This window comes from Nothoprocta perdicaria, unplaced genomic scaffold (assembly GCF_003342845.1).
Source record: "Nothoprocta perdicaria isolate Ctin4 unplaced genomic scaffold, notPer1 scaffold_32, whole genome shotgun sequence".
NCBI lineage: Eukaryota > Metazoa > Chordata > Aves > Tinamiformes > Tinamidae > Nothoprocta > Nothoprocta perdicaria.
In genome coordinates this window covers 3,728,862-3,751,538 of record NW_020455555.1, presented here as the reverse complement: position 1 = coordinate 3,751,538, position 22,677 = coordinate 3,728,862, and the positions used below count along the sequence as shown (strand labels likewise).

Sequence of the window (22,677 nt, the reverse complement as noted above, 5' to 3'; positions counted from 1 at the left end):
AAGGTGCTTTCAATTTGCACCATTCTACGCTGTGAATTGGAGCTAGCAGCGTCACTAATGCTGTCATCTCTGCCTCCCCCTTCCTGGCAATCTTGGGGTATCTGCTGAGAGTCGCCCCCGTTCTGTGTTGCAGGATGGTTTCACGCCTCTGGCGGTYGCTCTGCAGCAAGGGCACGACCAGGTGGTTTCGCTGTTGCTTGAAAACGACACCAAGGGCAAGGTCCGCCTTCCCGCTCTGCACATCGCCGCTCGCAAGGACGACACGAAGGCGGCGGCTCTGCTGCTGCAGAACGACCACAAYGCTGACGTGGAGTCCAAGGTCAGTGGTGGACACAAGTCAGGTTCAACACTGCCTTGATGCTGGCCACTTGTTACATGCAATGCAGCATTTTGCTGAGAAGTTATATATAATTTCTCCTACGGTGTATGATTCAAAATAAGTTCTGATTGTTTCTTCCTTTGCCTCTTTTTCCCTACCCTTTTTTTAAATCAAAGTTAACTTCTCTAGAAACCTTGCAAATGGAAAATAATGACCAAGATACTGTTAAAATTATCCTCTTGGGAATGAAAGCCACTACTGCAGTAGTGTGCTATAAGCGTCAAATAATAAACTCCTATGATGAGTTGTTTGTGATCTCGGTACTTCAGAACTCTGATAAACATGTGACAATTGACGTGCAAGAAGATCATTCAGCTTCCATTCAGTCGAGCTTCCCCTCGGCGCCGCGTGTGCTGTCTCAGAGCTGCCTTGCCCCGTAGCATTCATGAAGCTTTTTGCATCCATATCACCAGTGGTGAACTAACCGTTCATTTTTTCCCCCCTCTTTGCTTCCAAATGTGTTAACCTAGATGATGGTGAATAGAACAACAGAGGTATATATAAATATATATATGCATCATCACTCCTTCATGACTTAGTGCTGCTGCATCATTTCGTCTTCCTCCTTCTTTCTGCATTGCCTTTTATAGGATAGATACCTGCTTTAGAGTAAATGAAGTAGCATGTGCTAGAGRAGACTGTAGTTTAGATACCAGGGCTTTCTGCAGCTGAAACTAGGGGTTAAAAGTAAGAGTAAGCATTCTTTGGAACTAATTGCCATCGTAAAGCATTGCATTACATAAGACAGCGTTTTCAGGGATTCTCATGCTGTGGATGTTTATCAGATGTGTCAAGAGCTGCAGACAACCCTGTCATGTTGTGTGCATCCAGGACTGATCTTCTAGGCTTCTGCATGACACTTATGTCGATGGTGTCAGCAAACAGAATGATCTGAGAGTGGTTTTAAATCTGCAAAACTCCCAAAGCAAGGCGGTGGCAGCTAGCATGGCTTGCAAACAATTTAGAAATGCATCTAGCTCCCATAAGGTATCGTACTTTGCAGGACTGATGGAATTGCTGCATGTTTTAGCATTATTTTGAAGGGAAGTAAAACTACTTAAATATGAAAATAAGTTGCTGAAGTGATGTTATCACTAAGGCATCTTCTAATTAGGCTGACAACTTGCGGTGTCTGAACATAACCCAGTGTGATTGCCCACAGTGGGGGACTGATCTTTATGGTACTAACCCGTGGAAAAAAATCCATATTAATCATTTAAAATGGTCTTTGATGTTGTTTTCATTTGCATCTACTTTGAATTTATAAAATGCAGTTAGCAAGTATATCAAGTGACTTGTATCTGAACTCCTGCAAAGAATCTCTAAGAGATTTAAGTTGCAAGACTGATATAATACAGATAACAAATAGGTATTTCTGGTTAGACGTTAATATCTTATAAAGGACAAATCACTGCTTTTAATACTCTACTGTTTTGCTGATGTTTCTGTGGAATTAATTGAAAGTTTTATCCTAGTTCTGATCTTCTAGAAGAATTACAGTAATTACTTTTCCCTTCTGCACAACAATATAATTTTATTTAGACTCTCAGAGGGTCTATAAATAAGTATCAATGAGTAAAATCTAGTACAGAATTGGAATGGTGACTTGCAGCAGACTGCTTACTAGCTTTTGACAGTGATGTGATGCAAATTTTGGAGTACCAAGGAGATAAACATGTATATATATAAAAAAAAGTATCTACTGCTTTTGTTGTGTTCTTTTTCCAGAGTGGGTTCACTCCGCTCCACATAGCTGCTCACTATGGAAATATCAACGTAGCTACATTGCTGTTAAATCGGGGTGCTGCCGTGGACTTCACTGCAAGGGTAAGAATGAGATTTTAGTTATGCTTAGTTTGCTTAGTGTTTGCTTTGAAACACTTACCTGCCCGGTGTGGAAGTGTGCGTGGCTTCGGCCAGCTGAGGTGCCTCCTGTTCTCCCGGCACAAGGTGCAAAGGGGGGTGTTTGGGCTGCTGGACTGAACCTGAGCGCAGACCCYGGAACACAGATCCATCCTGCCAGCCTCATCTGCTAGTTCCCATAGAGCTAAAAATGATTTTCTACACGAAGGAAAGTGGGCAGGACTATCTGGGCAGGGCTTGGATAAAGAGAAGATGCTGTGGTTGGTGTTGGAGGAAGCTGGAGGTAGGTTCCTACTGGTGTTCTTGTAGTTTGTTTACTCATTAACTTCTTCGTTAATGACTTAGAATAAGAATATGCTTACGGACCTATGGCCAGCAGTTGTGGTCAGCACCGAAAGGGTATGACTAACCATAATGCAGAACTGTGCTGAAGTTCGTAGTGGAAAACAGAAGGTCAAATCCTTGGAGAAAGGCTCCAGGTATTTCTCCTATTGGTTTTTCCACCAGCCTGCCAACCGAGAATGGTAAGGACCTGGATAACTGTAGTAGTTCATTTACTGAGGAAAATCCAAAAAACAACAACACAGCAAATGTGATTGCAGGTTATACTAGTCAAGGTATTTCAAGTATAGACAGGAGGTAAAAAAAAGCAAAGCAAGACAATACTAAATTTTAGTTAGACTTCTTGGGAAGCCAGAAAACCTAACAAATGGTCCAGRATTCAAATTGAGAAAGGTGTGGGGGAGGCCTGAAAGGGTCATCAGGAGAAATAAAGCGCAAAGAAAAAGGGCTTAATTCATCAGACCTACAAAACAAAGCCAGGGAGGCGAGGTAGCCGGCAGGGGAAGACTGGGAGAAACACTGGATGTTAATATTAGATTTTATAGTGTGAGATTCTGGAGTAGCCTTGAAATCAAGATAGAAAGCTCAAAAATCTGTGTGTGTTATAAGGGGATGTATGTAGTCTGGTGTCTGTGATGAGAGAGGACTAACCTAGATAACTAATTGAGCAGCTGATTTYCAGAGGTTTTGATCATCTGTTGTATTACTTTAACAAAAGGAAAATTACTGTACTATTGCTCAACGTATGTGCCATGTGCAAAGTACAAATTACAGTATATCCTTTTACTTTAGCTTTTACTCTAGATAATATATAATAATATATAGCTATTCTCCACAGTCACTGTGCCTCTATTAGTAAGTATAAATTTCCAAGCAGTAAAGTGTTTGTGATAAGCACTGCAAAAGCATATGTATTTTTAAACTTCTGGGACTTTTTGCAGCTAAAAACAAGCTCCCCACCCCTCCTGCCCCACAAAGCCAAGGCAGAGCAGTTTCTTTGCACTTCCTTCTCAGAGACTGTGTGTTTAGCAATGTGTGCTGTTGGAGGATACAGTCAACCAGCAGTGGAGATGTACAGAGCATGGTCAGTGTTTTGCCAAAGAATCTTTTCTGTAAATTTTAAGAAGGGATGCASGTGGGAGGGATTGGTGCCAGCCACTGTTCATTTAACACAGCAACATTCAGTGATTTATTAATAAAAGTAAATTCCCAAAGCTGAGAGAGAGTGTTAGAAGGCATGATCCAGAAGCAGCTGATGCTGGCRAGAGGAACAGCAGCAGGTAGTTGATCAAGTTGACAGCTGAGTATCAAAGGTAAGGATCTTCTCTCATACACTTCCCACAAGCGATGTTTTCCACTTCACAGGAGCATTCATCACTAAAGGTGTTTTAAATTGTTGCCTAGAGAGAAGTTCAGGGCTAGAGCCACATAGGCTAAGATTAGATTTGAAAATCAAAGGTTTGGGAAGCTTCTGTGTACTTGGCTTTCCCCAGTAATGTTGACCTCTTATTCCCAAGGCCTTAAATTGTCGAAATGATAGCATTTTAGCTAGTAAGACATTTCAAACTCTCATAAGTTTTGATGTTTAGTATTTGCTAGGTGTTCATCACAGGAACAAGGAAGATGGGATCTTGAGTCAATTCTCTCCCACTCAGAAACAGGAGCAGGGATTAGCAAGGCTGCTACATTATCAATTAGTGGAATTCAGTAGCAGTGCTGCTTGGTTTATTAAAATAACAGAACTTGGACACTGGTGGAGAACAGATCCAGAGCCCTTGCCCTTGAAGAAGTGGGAAATGGAGGTTCTCCTCACATTCCTTGTGGTCGGCAGTCTGCTTGCATTAGAGGGGCATGTGTGGGGGGACATGGGCCTGCAGGGCAGCGCGCTGGCCCGGCTCGGGGCTCTGAGCTCTCAGCTGCTCCTTTGGGCTCACGGTACCTGCGTGGGGGCACCCACAAGAGGTTCATGCACCCTCTCCGCTGGGCCCTGCCTGCAAAGCGAGAGCAAGTGGCTGTGACAGAGGGAACTGTAGCATAAAGAACAACAGTATGGAGTTGAGATTTGTTCTTTAGTGCTTATCAGACTGCTGGCAATGAAAGTACTTCACAGGAAGATAAGACAGGTTTGGGTAGAGCTGTGAATTTGTAGACAAATGGAGCACGTATGGAAGCTGAGCGTAACCTGCACTTGCGAGCACCAGGTAGCAGATCTCTTGCTTGGTATTTGATTACCCCGATGGCAGAGCAGGTAGAGGTACTAAAACAGGTACTGAAGAATGACCCACAGGTATTGCTTGCCCACTGCCCCTTTTTGCCCCTTGCCGTTTTGTTTAGTTAATATAAACAACATCCATGATGTGCTGTGTGCCTCGTCCTGGGAAGAGCCAGCCCCTACACGAGGTGATGACAGTCTGGGGGAAGCAACAGAGCAAAGAAACACAAGTAATGTAGGCCAAATAAAATCACACGGAGTGTATGTAATACAGCTTTCAGAGGTGCAAAGAGCAAGTTGTAGGATGAGGGTTTCAAGTGCACTTTATGTGTTTGAAAAGCACCAAGCCTCCCTTTGTTCTTGTTACAGAAGCGTGAAAGCACACTGCTTGTCTACCTCTCAGTTCACCTGAACTTTAACTTAGTTCAACTGTTGGGGCAAGTATCAGTTCTGRGGGAGATTTAAGAAAAGCAGAGGACTAGGGCAGCAGAGGATATTTGGGTAGAGGGGACAACATGAAAGCAGGTGTGGAGAGAAGGATAAATAAGCAACTCCCAACATCTGTGCAGTGAAGGTGGGGCCAGATGCAGGTAACATGAGGGGAAGTGCAGGAAGGAAGCCRGTAAAAGTGCTTGATGATGGTTCCCAGTGTGGGGCAGGAGGTCAACAGAGGTGCTGAAGATGTCCCCAGTGACATGAGATAGCAGCAGCATGGGAAGGGGAAGACAACAAAGGATCACCGAGAGCRATCCTTTCTTTCCTCCTTTCTTTCTTAGCCAGACTAGCATTGAGCACAGTCACTACCAGTGTTTCTAAGGACTGTGAACAATTTCAGGTACTGTTCTATTAGCTCTCCGTGGCATTGGAGAGGTGAGAGGGGGAGGTGTTGATAAACCCTAGTGAGTAATTGAAAGAAGCTAAAAGACCTAGAAGTTTTTCTCTTTTATCATTCTTTTTCAATAGGAAGAAGTTTTTATATGTGTTATTTGAAGAAAGGGATTGTTCGTCAGCCACCTGTGCCTTTGAATTGCCGAGGGTGTTACCTAGCATTTTAATAACAGGTATTTTTGTTCTGTCTTCTGGAACGACCATTCTAGATAGCACAGAGAAGTGAAAGCACTAAGAGGGCTCCCCTGTTTCAGGCTTCTCTTCAGGAGACCTTTTGCTGTTGCTGTTCTTGCGAACAGTGGCTGGGTGCCTGGTGAAAACACTGTGCTCCAAGCCCTTCTGGACACAGCTCCAGGGGCTTCCTGCCATATGCTTGACCTTCTGTACCAAGAATCAGGCCACCTTGAAGGCAGGTGGGATACACAGCGTTACRCAGGAGAAGCGGAAGCACTGTCTGCAGCTTGGAGCAATGGCTGAAAGAAACCTCAGGGGCCCTCAAATCCCCTCTCTACCTGGGCAAGTCGGGAGGTGCAGGTGGCAAGGACGTGGAGATGGTCCTGTGCTTTGTGGCCAGGGCGGGGAGGAGGCGCGCGGGTGCCATGCCACCGTGTCCCCCGAGCCAGGGACCGCGCAGGGAGCCCCGCGCCGAGCCCGCGGATGCAGGGCTTGCTGCAGCTGTGGCGGCTGCGGCAGCCCGCGGGCGCTCGCGGGCTCCTCAGAGGTGCTGCGAGGGCAGCGTGTGTTCCTGACGGCGCCGAGGCCGCAGCGCGCGGCACCGCCAGCCCGTCAGGCGGCACAGGCGCTGTGGAAGTGACAGGAGCAGGACACAGGAGCAGCTTTTTATTTCCCTAGTGCTGCTCTGCCATAACGGCTTCCTGCTATACTCCCCTTTCCTTCTCGGGTTCATTTTGGGCATCTCTAGCCTGAAGAAAGAGCAGTATATAAAACTAAATTAGCCAAAAAATAAGACTTATTAACAGTAAGTTGAGGGAAGAGGAAGCTGAAAACTTTTCACTGTCCTAAGCGCACTCTGTAGGACTGTCAGTGTTTTAGTGGCTGTAACTTGCTTTATTTCAAGAAGCTGCATCCGGGTGTCTGTGATGCTGGTCAGGGCTGGTCCTGCTGTACCTCGGCTTCGGAGTTACGGATGGATGTTACGGAAGGGGAGGGAGGCACAGGCCCCTCGTCCCCCAGCCACATGACCTGCGCCCGCAGCCCTGCCGCCCAGGGCGGCTTCAGCAGCCACAGCCAGCAGAGCCGGGCTCTTTTTCAGCAGAAAAAGTAATGAGGGAGGGATTTTGCAGACTCCACGGGAACTTTCTGGTTGAGCAGTCTAGCTATTTTCAGCTTCTGTTTTATTCCCACGTCTTTGTCAATGTTAAGCCCTTCCCAGAGCCTACTCTCAGGCAAGAGCTGGGAAGGACAGTCTTAAAAACAAAATCCAAATTGGTCTGGACGTTTCRGTAACAGCTGAATTTTTAAAGAAGCTGAAGGTAAAGAAGTGAAGCTTCTGTGACAGAAACTCTGCTCCACTGAGGGTAATACACTGGTTGCTCCTGGTAGATATACCACGTCCCCATCAGTCTGGCAGGGGGTTTCATAGCACCAACGTGGTGTGTCGGGGTGACAGCCACGACACGAGGCTGCAGAAGCTGCTTCGGGCGTCCCGAGGGAGGCCAGTGCCTCGGGGCTGCCCGTGCGGAGCAGCCGTGGCCGGAGTCGGGGGCTCTGCCCACACAGGTCTCGCTTTTCCTTTCTTTTTTTCTTATTTTAATCTGTGCCCACTGTGGCTCTACAAGTGCAAATACCTTTCTCCCTGATTATTAGCAAGCTTGCAGTCTCAGCCTGCTCAGAGCGATGCGATCCCAGAGGACAGCGTATCATACCCAGTACCGTGGGGAATTCCTCATTTGCTAAATGCATAGAAATGAAGCTAGCAGATGTACAGTGCTTGCAGTCTGGTGATTTTGAATTGCTCCACTTTTTTTTTCCAACTTTCTAATCTTTTGAGTTGCTAATTTGTGACGGTAAGGAGTGCCTTGGACTGCTACAGCGAGCCGTGATGGATGGTGGCGAGTGTCAGAGGGGAGCTGATCTCATTTCAGATGGGAAGCATGGGTGGCTTATTGCTCAGTGCAGGTAGCTCCATGTTCCTGATGYTCCTTGTGATGCTGTAGATGGAGACGCAGCTGAAAAGGCTCTGTGTCTCCTCTGAGTGGGCATAAGCGAAAGCCACCAAGCAGCAAAGCCACCGTCTGCTCGGCCACCCTGTTTCTGGCCCTTGAGACCCGAAAGGAAGGGTCCCCAAAGCGGGGTCCAGGCTGTGGCAGGCACTGCATGGACCTCAGGGAAGAGCCTGGTGGTGATGGGGGCAGAAACRGCCAGCAGCTGCTCCAGCACGTCGGGCTACATGCGGCTTCACACAGCTTCAGGTCAGATACCGCTGGGGAGAAAGAAGGACCTGTGGCAGTTCATTGTCCTCCCTACATTTATTATATAGTATTAAGTTGTTGTTCTTACAAGTTGTATTTCATATTCCCTGCAGAATATTTTCACTCTCTAGCTGGATGGGAGATGATCTCCCTGTTGAGGGGTCTACCAGACATTAGAGAGACATTATCCAGCATTTGATATTTAGTGAGAGGGGGCAAGGAGCAGTCCAGTAGACATTCTAGATCTGAACCACGTTTTTTAGGGCAACTTTTTGAAGTCATTTCAGATTTGTTACTGGCAGGAAAACATCTTCAAATGTTTTCTGATTTACTATTCTATCTTAAGAACAAAGGGAGAAGTATATAGAAGATCAAACAGATAAAAATAGATTGAAGAGACAGCAGATGCTTTTGATTTACTGAGGAGCACAAAACCTCACATTTGGTGGCTGTGCTGCTGATACCAGAGCACTAGTGCTAATAACCTGTACCCAAGCTGCACATTTTATGAAGCTTTATTTTTATCTCCAGTTTCCTCTGACAAGYACAAATGACTTGGGTCGCTGCGTGTTGTGCCACCAGAAGCTTTGGCGACTCTGTTGTCAGAGGTTTATTTGCAGCCGATGCTGATTGTCACCAGTGCAGGCGGCGCGATGGCGAGGGGCAGCACGTGTGCCACCCCGGGGGTGCGGAACTGGCTGCACCTTGGGGCAGTGCGGTGCTGGTTGCRGACAAGTTGCTTGCCCTGAGCCCCAGCAGACAGGTTCTCAGGCACTCAAGTAACTTCTGTCACCCGTGCTGGGGTCAGCACGTGCAGCCAGCTGAGTTACTGCTTCATATCGGCCAGTCCCAGCAAGAGCTCGGCTCACTAAAAGGGAAAATCAGATGGTGAAGAGAGACCTGTCCCCTCTCTTTTTTTCCTCTTTGCTTCTCTGCATTATTTCCCTGAGCTGTCTTAGGGCTGAATAAGGCCAAACGTGCTTGTGCTTTTTGTCTTTTCACTAGATCTTTCCATGAGCTGTATGAGCAGGACAGTAGTGTATGACTAGAACTGCATCCTCCCTCCGAGCGAGTGAGCACATGCTGGTAATGAGCACATGCTGCTTGGGCAGTGCCCTTTCCCGAGGAAAAGGGGAACTGTGTTTCCTAAGGACGGCTCCCTTGCATGTTGTTCATTTCCTTATTTCCTTCTGTTCGGTTCATTATTTCAGAGCAGCTGTGTGATGTCCTCTGCCTGCCTGGTTTTCCTTACGAACTGTGCTTTCCATCAGCACATGTTTTATGCATTATCTCCACCTGATGTGAACTTGCTGCCTCTTTTCAACCAGCTGTAGCTGGGGGTTTCAGGCTCCCAGAGGCATTACGTTTCTGTGCTTTCCGTAAGGTGGGAGGTGTGCTGGGCTCTCCAGCCTGCGGAGGTGAGTTGTGTCCTTGGCAGGTGCCGGGAAGTTTCTCCATGTGAAGGGCATCGTGAGCTCCCGGCCAGGTGCTTGGGGTGCTCTCGCTGTACCCACAAGTGAAAGGTTCTCCGAGAAGGACTCATCCTTCACTGCAAAACTGCATATGTTCCTGTTGCAAGCAGGCAGCACRGCCGAAGTCTTAACTGCCAAGGGGAGGTCGTCATCTCTTTTGGAGCTGAGATGCRGATCTTCCAGCATCCATATGTGCCCCTTGGAATCAGCTCTCCTTTGTTTAAGGCAACAGGAGTTCTGAAAAATCAGACTGGTGCAGGGTTAACCCGAAGCCTGTTCTGACGTGGTTAAACTCTCCCATGCTGCACTAAATGGATGGAGTTTGCTGTCAAGATGAATGAGAACTGGACTCGTAACGTGTATTAGCTTTGCCTTTTGTAACCCTATCCCTTCGTCCTCTACTTCTTCTTTCGTGCTTAGAAAAGGCATTTCTTCTTTTAGCCTGTGCATAATACTAGTGAATTAGTTTGACATGTTAACACTTGTCCTGGGTGAAGGGCAAGAAGGTCTTTTAGACTGGGTTAACCTCTCTGTTCATCAGCCTCAGCAAGTAGAAAAGGATGTTTCTTGGGTCAAGATTACCTGAACTACCCTCTACTTGAAGGGATGGAAGTTGTTCCTAAATGAATCTCTTTTTCTCCCTCTGTCTCACTAACTTACAAATTGTGTGTTAGAGGAAAGCACTGGGTTATGTACCTGGCAGGATTAGGCAGAGTTTAACTTCTAGTGTTTTTAAGCATCTCTTTTTTTTAATTTTGTTTTTTAGAGAAAGGAAGAACTACCTAGGAATTGTGATAACTTTGAGGCCCCAATTATCATTAATATCRGAGAAAGAATTCTGTTTTCTCCTTGCTAAGCTGTACTTTGCCTGTGTGATAATATTAGTTAGTGCTTTCTAGTAGCTGTGGGGTGGCTTCCTAGTGCAATTGTGTGTAAGTGAAAACGTAACCTACTGCATCAGGTACTCAGCTGTTCAACCCTGAGTCAGCTCGTTGCAGCTGAGCAGGGATTTGCTTTTCGTGGCGCTGGTTTTCCGCCGTTCCACTCGGCTGCAGCTTTGGCAAGCGCTGTTAGCTTCACTCCCGGCCAGGCCAGACACTTGTGTCACGCTGGGGCTCTTCAGGGCCGCTCCGGGCCAGGGAGCCCTGGGACAGACACTCCCCAGAGTTCAGCGCACGCTGCTTGGCCGGGGCAAGGTGCTTCGCTCCTGCCGTCCCTGCCTACACGGAAGCCCCTTCCTTAAAACTCTTTGTCTTTATAATGCAGCTGCGCTCTGTGCACAGCCTCGTGTTTTCCCTTGGCTCCATATAATCCGCTCCCTCCAGGATGCGGCCCTCATGCRCGGCGAGCTGGAGGAGGCAGCAGAGCACGAGGAGACGTCGCGGGCACRGCTCGCTCGGAAGCGCGGCGCTTGTGTCTGTCCCCAGCAACTGTCCCCGCGGAGCTGCCGCCGCGYGAGGCCGGCACACCGGCCTGCCTGAGCCTCCGTGGCCTTGCTGTTGGTGGGGTAGAGGAAATTGTGGTGTCACTGGGAAACCCGGCTGCTTGAGAGTTTACTGAGAATTGTCCGAAATAAATAGTCTCAGCACCTTCCTGCTTTTGAAGCACAGCTACAAATACGGTGATTTTATTTAATTTTTGTGACCACCTACGTGGCTAATGAAGTTGTGAGCTAGGAATCTTATTACACCTTCAGAAACAGCACCAGCAGAATGAAATTGCTAGGGTTTAGTTAATAAAGTTCCAGAAATGTGACCCTTATACAAAAGCTGAGAACTGAGGCACAATCATGATGCCTTGTTCTGTAATTCCTACCACAGCTTGAAGGTTTGTCRTCTTTATACAGGGTGCTGGGCTGGTAATTCGTGCCTGCGGGTAAACACAGCTTCCCTCTGCTCTCGTGCTCTTAGGGGAATAAAACAGTGTTGTGTTTTTGCAAAGGGGGCATAATGCCTATTGTGAGCCATGTGATGATGGATGGTTCATGGCAGAAATGAATATGGATATGTACTTTCATGGTTGTTCTTTCTTTTCTTCCACAGAATGATATCACACCACTGCACGTTGCGTCGAAGAGGGGCAATGCAAATATGGTCAAACTCCTGCTTGATCGAGGAGCTAAAATTGATGCCAAAACGAGGGTAAGCTTAAGTGGGAATGCTGCAAAGGGCCTTTGTGAGAGCGGGATGTTTTCCCTGTGCTGCAGGCTTTATGTCAAGGGTTTGAATTTTCCACTGCAACACTCTTTGAAGCACTTTGTTCCCAGGCAGGCGTCGATCAGCCCCAGGGTTTCACTTGGCTGTGGGCATGGGACCCTTCCTTTGAGTACCTGTCTCTCWCTCCCTTGCTCTCTCCACCTTTTCTTTATTTAAAGACGTTGGACCTGCAGGCTTTTTCAAACACTGGCTAAAATACTGGCAATCTCTATACTGCTGTTTACTGGCTTCTTTTTAATTATGAGGAAGCCGGTCTTTGCCTGTGCTTACGATGCTATTTTATTGGTATTTGTTTCTCTCCTAGGCGTACGACCATGCCTAAAGTAGCTCCTGTGGCATGTATGAGTATCTGTTTAGTCTATATGTGTATATATACACAGATATACACATGCGTGTGTGTGTGTATTTTTTTTAATTCTGGAAAATGGGTTTTAATAAGTATGTCTTCAAATTTGGCGTGTTGGTAATGCAGGTTTCTTGATCTGAAGCTGATGCCTGTGTTTCCTGCTGCCTCCCCTTGCCCCGGATCCTCTCCAGAGGCGCCTCGCAGCCTTGGCTCTTGTGAGGCTCTCATTTCTGGAGGGAGGTCCCAGCTTCTGCCCCGCTGCGCTGGGCTGGGGGGCTCCTGCTGTGCGCAGGGGAGGGCTGCTCCCCCRTTTGGGTGACGGGGCTGCTCCTTCGCGTGGTCACAGTTGGGTTCTGCTTGTCCTGTGTCATCAGCCCTTTCATTGTGTGTATCACAGATCTCGGGGGCAGACGTTAGGATAACTGAACTAATTAACTGAAAACAGGGGCTGGGACAGCAGCAGGATTTGGGAAGAGGGCAGAAGAGTTGATGGTTCCTGCCTGGCAGAGCTTGCTCTGTGGCAAAGGCAGTGGATGAGTGTAGTTCATGGAGCTTTTGTTTCTCTTCTGGCTCTCCACAGAGCCTGCTTGTATCCCCAGACACCCCTGCTTTCCGTGCATGTAAATCAGTGTGGATTTGCATGACTCCTGCTCGTGCCCTCCGTGTGTCCATCACCGTTGCGCTTCTCTGGCATTGCCGGATGCGTCGTGCCTGGTGCTTAGTGACTAAGTGGATGTTTGTCTTGGACACTGTGATATTATTTAATACAAATGCTGTGTAAGGAGCAGAAAATTCCTCTTTAAAGGTGAATGGCAAGGTTTCTGTAACCGTAGAAAAGTACAAAACACTTGCAAATCACGTTTTTCTAGTTCAGAGACGGAGATTCCTAAGTCTTTGCTTATCAGCTCTGAGCTTCACCTTCAAATGCGAGYGTGAAAGGTGCTGCTTTGGGCTGCCGACCAAACGCTGACATCAGCAGGGCTGGGATTTGTCACTCGTTTTCACATGGTGTAGCTGTTCAGCTGTCATTTTGTGGTCTGTGCGGGCAAACTGTTCTCTGGCCAAAAATGTGCTGGGTGCCTTGTCTGCTTTCCTTTTTCACAGACATATTTGTTGGATAGATAAATTCAAATCAAACCTTTCCTGAGTGTTAAATGAGTTGGGATAAGGATTTCTTTTCCTAAGGCATTTCCATGAGTGTTTGCGTTTGCTGCTGGCAGATGGTGCTGGAAATGGCAGTGCTGAAGCACCGCACAAAGGGTTAACTTGAAGGGCTGGGTCTTCGTCCCCTTAACACTGTTGTGGCAGATGTGGACTGCAKGTTTCTCTGTCCCCAGCAGGGTGGAGGGGCCCCAAAACGCTGCTCCCCACCTGCACACTGATGGGGGACTCAGACAACACATGAGCCTGTGAAGTTATTTCAGAAATGCTTTTATGGGTATTTTGAGGTTAAGCCTTCTTTCTTCCTCTTCATTCCTGCGTGTGTTGCACTGTTTATTTTCATTGCCCCGTGCCYTGTGTGTGCCCTTTTCCTGGGTGACAGGGAACGCAGCAGCTCCGCGTTGCACCGAGGGCAACTCCCAGCATCTGGGCTTTGAAGTGGTATTTCAAGCAAAGAGCTATTAGGGCCTCATATAAATGCTCATTGAATGCTGCCCTGTCTCCTTTCTTTTTCTGTCTTCCAGAAAAGGTTTTAACAAATAAAGCATAATTAGAGAGGTTGATTAAATTAGCTTGATTTGCCCTGGCTGCCTAATACCGCATATGCCAAAGCGAATTTGTGTCTGAAGCCGCAGCAAGCCCATTTTCCCCGGGATTAACAATAAGCATTTATAATCCTCATTCTACAGATTTTGCAATTCAATAAAAGGCCAGCGCTCCTATCAGCATGAAAACATGTGGGAAATACTCTTTTAAGATGCGCCGGATCACACATCAGCGGCTCCCGAGCCCCCCGTGTTTGGCCATAAAGCGACGGCAGGAGCCGGCGCCACGAGCGTGTCCCGCGCGCGCGGCCGCCCGCCCCAGGGACGCGCGGGACGGCCCTGTGCAAAGCCTGGCGCTCAGCAGAATTGCCCCCTTTGTCCTGCCCGCTGCGCCGGAGCTGCCCTCAGCCGCTCCGGAGGGCTGGATGGTGCGCGTGGTGTGATTTATCATGTCAGCACATGCTTACAGAGTCCTTAATCTGCAGATTATTGTCATAATGGTTTGTAATGGTTTTTCTGAGCCGTTGCAGGCTATCCTATTAAGGCAAGTTTGCTTCTTAATACACGTAATGTTTTCTGTGCTCCACATAGTGTATTTTATATGCACAGTAAATAAGCAACCAGAAAAATCTTCTGACAAAATCAATAGTCTTGCTGAGTGCAGGGCAGCCGCTTTTAATCTCACCATTTCTTTTTTAACAAACTTGTACATCCTTCTCTTATCAGTGCTTTAGAGATTGACACCGCGCAGTGATTTCCTTGCTTTTTATGCCATATAGTTGATTAAACAAGCAGTACCTTCTCAGAACACAAAGAAGATCTTTGCAGCCAAAGGATGTGTCTCCAAATGGGTTTGCACGTCCAGGTGGGAGTCCTGACATCCTCCCCACGCTGCAGATCCGCTCACCTGCACTGGGTCCTGGCGCCGTGTCCAGCCGCACGATCCGTCACCTGCTTCCCTTTCTCCCTGGGACACCACGGAGGGCTGGGACACGTGCGAGGGCCGCAGCTTTGGGCAGCACAGGGAGTTTTTAGGGTCTAATGCAGCTCAGTAAGGTGGACAAAGTCTCGTTCGCCTTGAGCGTCGAATTTAGTGCCTGTGTGGAGGGAGTCGAGGGCAGTAGAAACAGGCAAATGGTTCCTGCCCAAAGTTTTGTGCTTGAACTCAGAGTATCTTTCTGAGGGTGCCTAGAGAATATATCAATTATAAGAAATAAAAAGAACAGACAAGCTAATGTACATGATTTTGAGCTCCTTCCTACAGATGTCTAGCTGCCTAGGCTCATGGAGTTTCGTCTTCTTTTCTGTACGTGTTCTCAGGTGGATGATTTCTTTTACTGTTAACTGCTTGCTGTTCTGCTCAGCCCTGACCTAGGGGTATATGTGGGTATGGGAAATATGCACTGCCTTCATTAAACATTTGTTAGAAAGCTACAGCAATACATTTGCAATTCAACTGACAAAAGTGCTGTTCATGAGTTTTGAAATCATTTTTCTTAGACCCTACCAACTAGTAATTATTTTTCTTCCTGTTTCAGTCCTTGTCCAGGAAGCACTCCTCCTCCACCACAGTGCAAATGCAATGTTGTTACTGTGTGACTCCGTCTCCTGCATATTTATTTTAGTTAGAACAAAGCAAAGGTTTGCCCCYGCTAATTCTGAAAGCGTTAGTTGTTTTCTTCCTTACTTTTCTTGAGGTTCTGACATTGCTATTTGTAGCAAGCGTCGTGTCATGCAGGGCTGAAAACCTGCATGTGATTTTACTCACCATTACTCCAGACACATGTGCTATCATCTTTCATCATAAAACTCAGCGTGTAAGATATTACTTAAGCGTTTTAAACAGTGTGCTGGTCAAAGAACAGTCAAATCAGTTTGCAAACGCTCTTAATGCTAAAAGGTTGTCCTCCTCGTATTTAAGGAATCTGTTTCTAATACAGTGATAACTTATTGCTAAGCAAATAGGTGTATAACAGAAACTCAAAGCCATCAAAGAGGTGTTGAATATAGACAGGTACAGTACCTGACGTACAGTCTCATCGTTTTCCTGTATGCACGTTTGTGACTGTAACTGGTGTAAGTTAAGGGTTTGGAAGTAGCCTGTTGTACGAGCACCAACCTTGCAGAGCCAAACACGCTCTGTCMGTTTGAGAAAACAGGTTCAGCTGCTCAACGACGAGAGCAGCATCCTGCAAAATTGAATTAGTTTGTCGGGATGTTTTTGGCCTTCATAAAAGTGCACAAGATTTTAGCATGTCTGAAACTAATTGGCTGTAATGCTTGTTTCCAAAAGGACGGATTGACCCCTCTTCACTGTGGAGCAAGAAGTGGCCATGAACAGGTTGTGGAAATGCTGCTGGATCGTGGTGCCCCTATTCTGTCCAAAACCAAGGTGACTGATGCTGTACTTTTCTCTGCTGGGATAATCCTTGTACTTTTTTTTTCCTAATGTAATTATGCAGGTTTCATATAGCTAAGAGTCTGACAATAACTTTCCTGTTTCATAGCTATTAAAAGTAACTGTGTGGGAGAGCTCCAGAGTGAATGTCATATGTAGTGCACGTCTGCATATGTAAGAGGCATTAAATTGAGATACACAAGCAAATCAGACCAGAAAGCAACCAGAGAGGCATGTAGGATAACACCATCCTTCAAAATTTCAATAGCTGGAAATTTTCTGTTTCTACCCTGGAATAAATGTGGTATCTTCAATTTGTACCTGCATTACCCTAAGGCTGTAGCAGAGATAAGAGATAAAAATAGAGGAATGTCTCTGCAGAGGCAGCTCGTGTTTCCGTTGGAGTCGGCCTGATTACCAGTTTCCCCGCTTTCTATCTCTCTCCAGCTTATCACCAAATATTCTCCATGGGAGTCTCAAACCACCTGTGCTCGGGAGGCAGATTGCTGCTGACCCCCGGCTGGCATTAAAGCCGACGCTTGCCGGAGTGATTCCGGCGGGGATCCCTTGCGGAGTGCTCGTTGCTCCGCGGCACCGCTGCAGCCCTGCCTCTTCCCCTCCAGGCTGCCACTTGGGCTCGGCAGCTTGTTGGGGTTCTTTCCCGGGATAGCCTCAACCACGTTTTTCAGCAGAAATCTGCAATATTTCTTGTTTCCTTCTGTTATTTCTTTTCTCTCTTCTATCGTCCTGCCTTCTTCTGTCTCAGTGCCCTTCTCTATTCTATTTTTTCCTCCCTCTTTTATGTTTTTTCCCTCACTGGAATATATTTAGCTTCTGTTCGGGGGTTGGCAGCAGTGTTCCTGAGCTGCATGAGTCACTGGYGAAGCCGCTGGGCTGCCCTGGCAGACAGGAGCCGCTCGGCCTCATCCTCGGCACGTGGGATTTCCAGTGGCTCCCGCTTTCCTGCCCCGGGAGCAGCGGCTGCCAGGAGGCCCTAGGCCAGGCCTTGTGCCCGACGTGCCCTCCAGAGGCCTTCCCCATGCTCTGCTTTTCCACCACGTGTTTTCCATAGTCAGGTRTTACCCCTAAGTTTACAGTCATTCCTCAACAGCCATTAGAGTCCTGTGGTTCTTGACCTGATCCCTCTTTCTGGAGGGGTTCACGCAGGCCAGCTCAGCCGGAGTCCATTAGCTGCGGTGAGGCCGAGCCCGTCAGGGAGCCCGGCCGTGGCTCAGGGCAGGGCCGAGACGTGCACGAGGCTCTGGTGACCTCCTGCATGGCTCCAGTCAAGCTCTTCTCTCAGGGAGGGAGAACTGCAGTATCTGGAACACAAGGAAGTGCAGAGCTTCCCGACTTTCCCTCTGATGTGTTAATTGTGCCATTTTCAGGAGGTAAACGAAGAGGTAAAGTACCTCTGAATGACACTAATGAATCCACTCATTTGGCACTATAGCCCTGTCCTCTGGAAAAAAATGCAGGGCTCTGTTCTCCTTAAATCAGAATGTATTTTCTTGAAAATAGGGCACATCTGTGAAAGAATTTGAACTTCACAAAGTTTTCTGAGGCTGTTTCAGAAGAATCACCAAAGTCTGGTGTTTAACACACCAAGAAACTCTTGTTATTTCCCAATACAGGTTGTTTACAGTGTGATGCTAGCCCTTTTTCCTTTTGGAATAACCTTAAATTTATCCACAGGGGAGGCAGAGAGCTGGTGGATTGATCAAAGGTTTAGAAGCAAAAGAAACCTGTATTCTAGTGCTGAATATGCCAGTAATTTCCTAGTGATTTTGCCTGCTCCAGTGATTTTGACAGGGAGATGTAATGTCTCTGAATATCAATTTCCACATTTTTTATCACTTTTTAAAGGCTTCTTTGCCTCCTTTCTTGCTCCTTTCTTTTTCTCTTTTTAAGAATCAATGACACTTTCCCTAATCAAAGTCTTCACCACAGCTACAAGCTAAGTGAAGCATYGCTGATCTCTCTCTCTTCCTGTGCCCAGTCAGCCATTTGATACTCTATCTTTCTGGTCCTCTTCCTATTTTCTTTAAGAAATTGTGTGAGCATCAACCTCTTTTATTCCTTTTAAGTTTCTTCATCTCTTGGCAATTTTTATATATAAACACTGTTATATTACTGGTTTTAGTGGCTCCATTTTGCAGTACTGATTCTCATCTTGCACACCTTGGTAGCTTGTCTGTCTCAGCGTGGATGGGGAAGGGAGAACATTTTTATAACTAATATATTTACACTGAAATTGCGAAGACAAAGGCACTGCATTATCAAATGGTTTGTATAAAATTACAGAGTCTGTTCTACTACAACAGGTGAAGAACAAGACTAGTTTTGGTCATAACAAAAGGCAATGCTCCATATTTGTGATTAACTTCTTTACCATCCAGGCTTGTCTCTTGCTCTTCTGTGTTAAACCTGAGAATCTGCTGCATTTTGCTCATCCACAACAGGTTTTTGGCAAGAATCTTTCTGGCTTAACCCTATTGATGTGTGACTGCTCTGATTCTTCCCCCCTTTTCCATCCGTTTTTTACTCTATTAATCAGTGTAGTTCATTAGATATTATTGTTAAATAAATTACACTTTTTATCTGAAGGAAATTTCTTCTAAAAATGGATTTGAACAGTGCCTGAAATTACTTTTTTTTTTTTTTTTTTTCCCCCCCCCAGAACCTAGCTAGAGCATAGATTATTTCTCTTCACATTATCAGTTCACGGAGCATTATTGTGAGGGCTTAGTGGCTGAGGGAAATTAACTTCCTTTTTTCCTTTTTATTCTGTTAAACTCCACTAGAAGACAGTGGAAATATTTTCAGTGTTTTGCCAGCACCAAGCTTTGGTGCAGCACATAATTGCTGTGGCAGTCGGTGGGAATGGGAGAGAGACTAACCCAAGGCAACCCAAATCACAAATAAGATGCCCATGGGATAATCTTACCCAAAAGATAAAATGGGATCCAAGAATCTCTGCTTTTCAACGCTGTCTGTAAACAGCTTTCAGGTTCAGACGGCGTTAGCCTGCTTGCTTTCACCATCCTTCTTCCATGTCACTTTAAAAAATGAGCTCCCTGTGTGTTTCCACCTGTATTTGGAGCATTTGTCATTACTGCTATGATATGGCTGTGGGAAAGGGGAAGAGAGAGAAATCACCTGCTCCAGAAAGCCTGGGGTTTCAGCTGCAGAGTGTTTATTGCCCTGCTGCTTTGCCTATGCTAACAGTGGTCACACGAGGGCACTACACCTGTGAGCAAGAGTCTCAGTTTCTTCATCGTGGCAAACTCCATGTACTGTCATTTATAGATTACATATGATTATAGGTTACCATAATAGCAACTGAATTTGAATCTAATTTTGGCATCAGGAAGACTGAGTAAAAAGGAAAGAAATGGAGGAAGGTGTGTTGAGGTATCTCTGAAGAGCTCGTTTATCTCTTCTGACAAGATTTCCTTTATTCTGGCCAATCTTTCTAACCTTTCAGTATGAAATAGGATCAGTTCCTTAAAATTCAGAAAATTATTTCTCATGTGTTTAGCCTGTTTTTGTTCTAGAAAAGTAATATATGTAAAATCTTGTTGATTAGCTGTTATAAATATTGCAAGAAACAGTTCTGGTACCAGTGTTGTTCCTAGTTAGTCATGAAGCTGGTAACTCGTTCAGCTTGGACTAGGCAGCTACCCTAGCTGAAATAAGCCCTGCTTTGAGCAGTGCCAGCAGTGCCATTCTTTAGAGTGAACCTGTCTGTGAACTCGAACCAGATGAGCTCCAAACTCAAACTTTGCCCTCGCCGTGGTGTGCAGGGGGTTCAGTCTGGAGAGGGAGCTACAGGGGCACGTAAAGCCTTTCCTGCAGAGCGGGCAGAGGGCGAGAGGGGCGTTTTTCTGCCTGTTTTCTCACCCAGCGATGTTGGGTTAATTTGATGCTTGCTTGTTTGCAGAATGGCTTGTCTCCGTTGCACATGGCAACACAGGGGGATCACCTGAACTGCGTGCAGCTCCTGATTCAGCACAACGTGCCCGTCGACGACGTCACCAACGACTACCTGACCGCGCTGCAYGTTGCCGCCCACTGCGGCCACTACAAAGTTGCCAAGGTTCTCTTGGACAAGAAAGCCAACCCCAACGCCAAAGCCCTGGTGAGTACCTGGCCGGTCACGACACGCAGCTAAACGTGCTCCCAACGTTGCAGTGAGATTTATTGGAGAGTTATTTTCTGCCTACTGATGGGTGGCAGGGAGGACGTGTTGTTGCATTAGTGCGGGCAGCCCAAGAAAGGATGCTCTAAGTTCAAAGCACTAGTAATGCTTTTCATGCAACCAGAGCAGACCTTTGCTTACGGGCAGTCAGCAGTGCTAGATGAATTTCTAGTGTAACTGGAGCACCTTTGCCTCCTGGTAGCTTCTTAGGATTCTGAATAAATTTAGCAGCTGCAGGCATRACTGCTGTGGTTATTAGTGCAGGGGAGATTCTCCTTCTCTGCATGTTTGTAAAGAGAAAATGATCAGTAGCCCTTAAAACAGAGAATTTGTATTAGCTCTCAAAGACTTGAAGCAGGAAAAAAAAACAGCATGAATTGGTAACACACATTTGTGGCATTTTACAGTTATGTAAATGGAGTCTTTCTGATTTAAAAACAACTCCATCAACAAAATTTAACTATACTATTTAAACTGTGTGCAAGCTGAATGCACTTTGCTTAAAATCATACTTGCTRTCTTCAAAATTTCTCTATACATGGGTCTTCAATAACTATCTCAAAAAGTTTTATTTCTGACGTGAATTGGGTCAAACGTTGATTTCACAGCCTGATGCTGTTGATTCATTCAGTTCCCCAAATATTACCTGAGTTCCCAAACCCCCTGCAAACAGAGGAATTCAGCTATTTTGTCAAAGCAAACACAGGATTCAGCATTTCTTTCTCTCTAAACTGTTTCCTGTGTCAGATCAACCTGTCTTTTGATGTCTTTGGTCAAGGTATTACAGAATATAGATTTATTTTGCCATTATTGACACATAAGGAGGATTTTAGACCTGTAATGTTTATTTTGGCCCTCTGAAATAACCCCAACATCTTAGTGTTAGCTCAGTGATCTGGTAACCTAGCCACAAATTTCCTTACCCACTAAATCATTCCTGTTATTCTGTCCTGATCCTGCCCAGGATGGTTAAGCAGGAAGAGACCGTGGGCAGTGTCCTCATCCGAGCACCAGCGTTCAGCATAGACTGATGGCTGCTCTTCTGCCTGGGGTGCTCTGGGCAGCAATTATTTTTATGTTTAACTTGTTTTTTTGTTGTTTCATCTTACAGCAAATGTGAAGATAGTCTTAAATATTTGCTCTGCTGCACGTAGACTTTTTTTAAGGAGAGCTAGAGTCATTTTGTTTGCATTAAATTGGCAGATCATGAATGAAAGAGAAATAGCAGTAAAAAATAGTTCAGGAAAAGGTTCCAAGTTTCAGAGTTTGAAAATATAAGAGTTTCTTGTGAGCTTGTTTTTGGCCAGCAATGAGGAGAAAAAAAAATGTGCTTCAGCAAAAATGAAATTTGTGATAACTTGTGGTAAACTGAGGTGAAAAAAAATAATTTATTGGAATGGATAGCGTATTTTATAATTAAAATGGCTATATAAAATATGCTTTTTAAACTTTATATCTTTTTTCTCTCTCATAAATGAAAAATTTAGTGAAATCAAAACCAATTTGAGAGGYGTTTTTCATCAAATAAATGTTTATGTGAAATCCCCACCCAATTCTAATTTGTAAAGATGTTTGGTATCAAAAAGTATGTTCTTTCCCGTTCACAGAATGGTTTCACTCCCCTTCACATTGCCTGCAAGAAGAACAGAATAAAAGTAATGGAACTTCTTCTGAAACACGGTGCATCTATCCAAGCTGTGACTGAGGTGAGAAGTAGTCATTGCACTTTTGTCTTGGCCCATTTGATACAAAATAAAGCATGATTATGTTGATTAATATCTGAATGTTTATGAAAGAGTGCATGTCATTCCAGTCAATAATGACTTTCAACCAGATATCAGCAAATAATAAACCCGAATAAATTCAGTTGCCCTAATGATTCACAGCACCCAGGTGTTTGCTGGACYTTGGGATAAAGTAGGGATAACAGGTGAAGTATAACAGGCAAAGGCTTTAAAAATGATCTACCAGTTCTGCTTATTTCTGCCTGTGGATTATGCACAGAAATGAAGAACGCACGGTTAAGGAAAGCAGAGGAATCCTGTGCTTCACTCGAGTCCTGATTTGAAAGGATTTGAAAGGTGGTTTAATTCGCAGACCTTGTTTTGTCTTTGTGCACAGGATGATATTCACCTACCATCACTGGTGATTCCACATCAGATAGACAGAAATCAATAGGCTATTACCTCAATTGCTGTGTTAGTTTTGAGAGACTAATTGGG

At 45.7% G+C, this 22,677-nt stretch overlaps 1 protein-coding gene across 5 annotated transcripts in view; it reads left to right on the top strand.

The window, feature by feature from the left end:
- The window catches only part of ANK3 (ankyrin 3), a 154,682-nt gene that overhangs the window by 54,094 nt on the left and 77,911 nt on the right, over positions 1-22,677 (top strand). For 4 of the 5 annotated variants that reach the window (XM_026042979.1, XM_026042978.1, XM_026042977.1 and 1 more), the window contains exons 1-7: positions 304-319; positions 850-873; positions 2,108-2,206; positions 11,631-11,729; positions 16,150-16,248; positions 20,198-20,395; positions 22,063-22,161. In XM_026042979.1, the coding sequence (XP_025898764.1) occupies positions 850-873; positions 2,108-2,206; positions 11,631-11,729; positions 16,150-16,248; positions 20,198-20,395; positions 22,063-22,161 (618 nt within the window). In that variant the 5' untranslated portion in view covers positions 304-319. Of the gene's footprint in view, positions 1-133; positions 320-849; positions 874-2,107; positions 2,207-11,630; positions 11,730-16,149; positions 16,249-20,197; positions 20,396-22,062; positions 22,162-22,677 lie in introns of those variants that run through there. The other variant, XM_026042980.1, reaches the window with a different exon arrangement.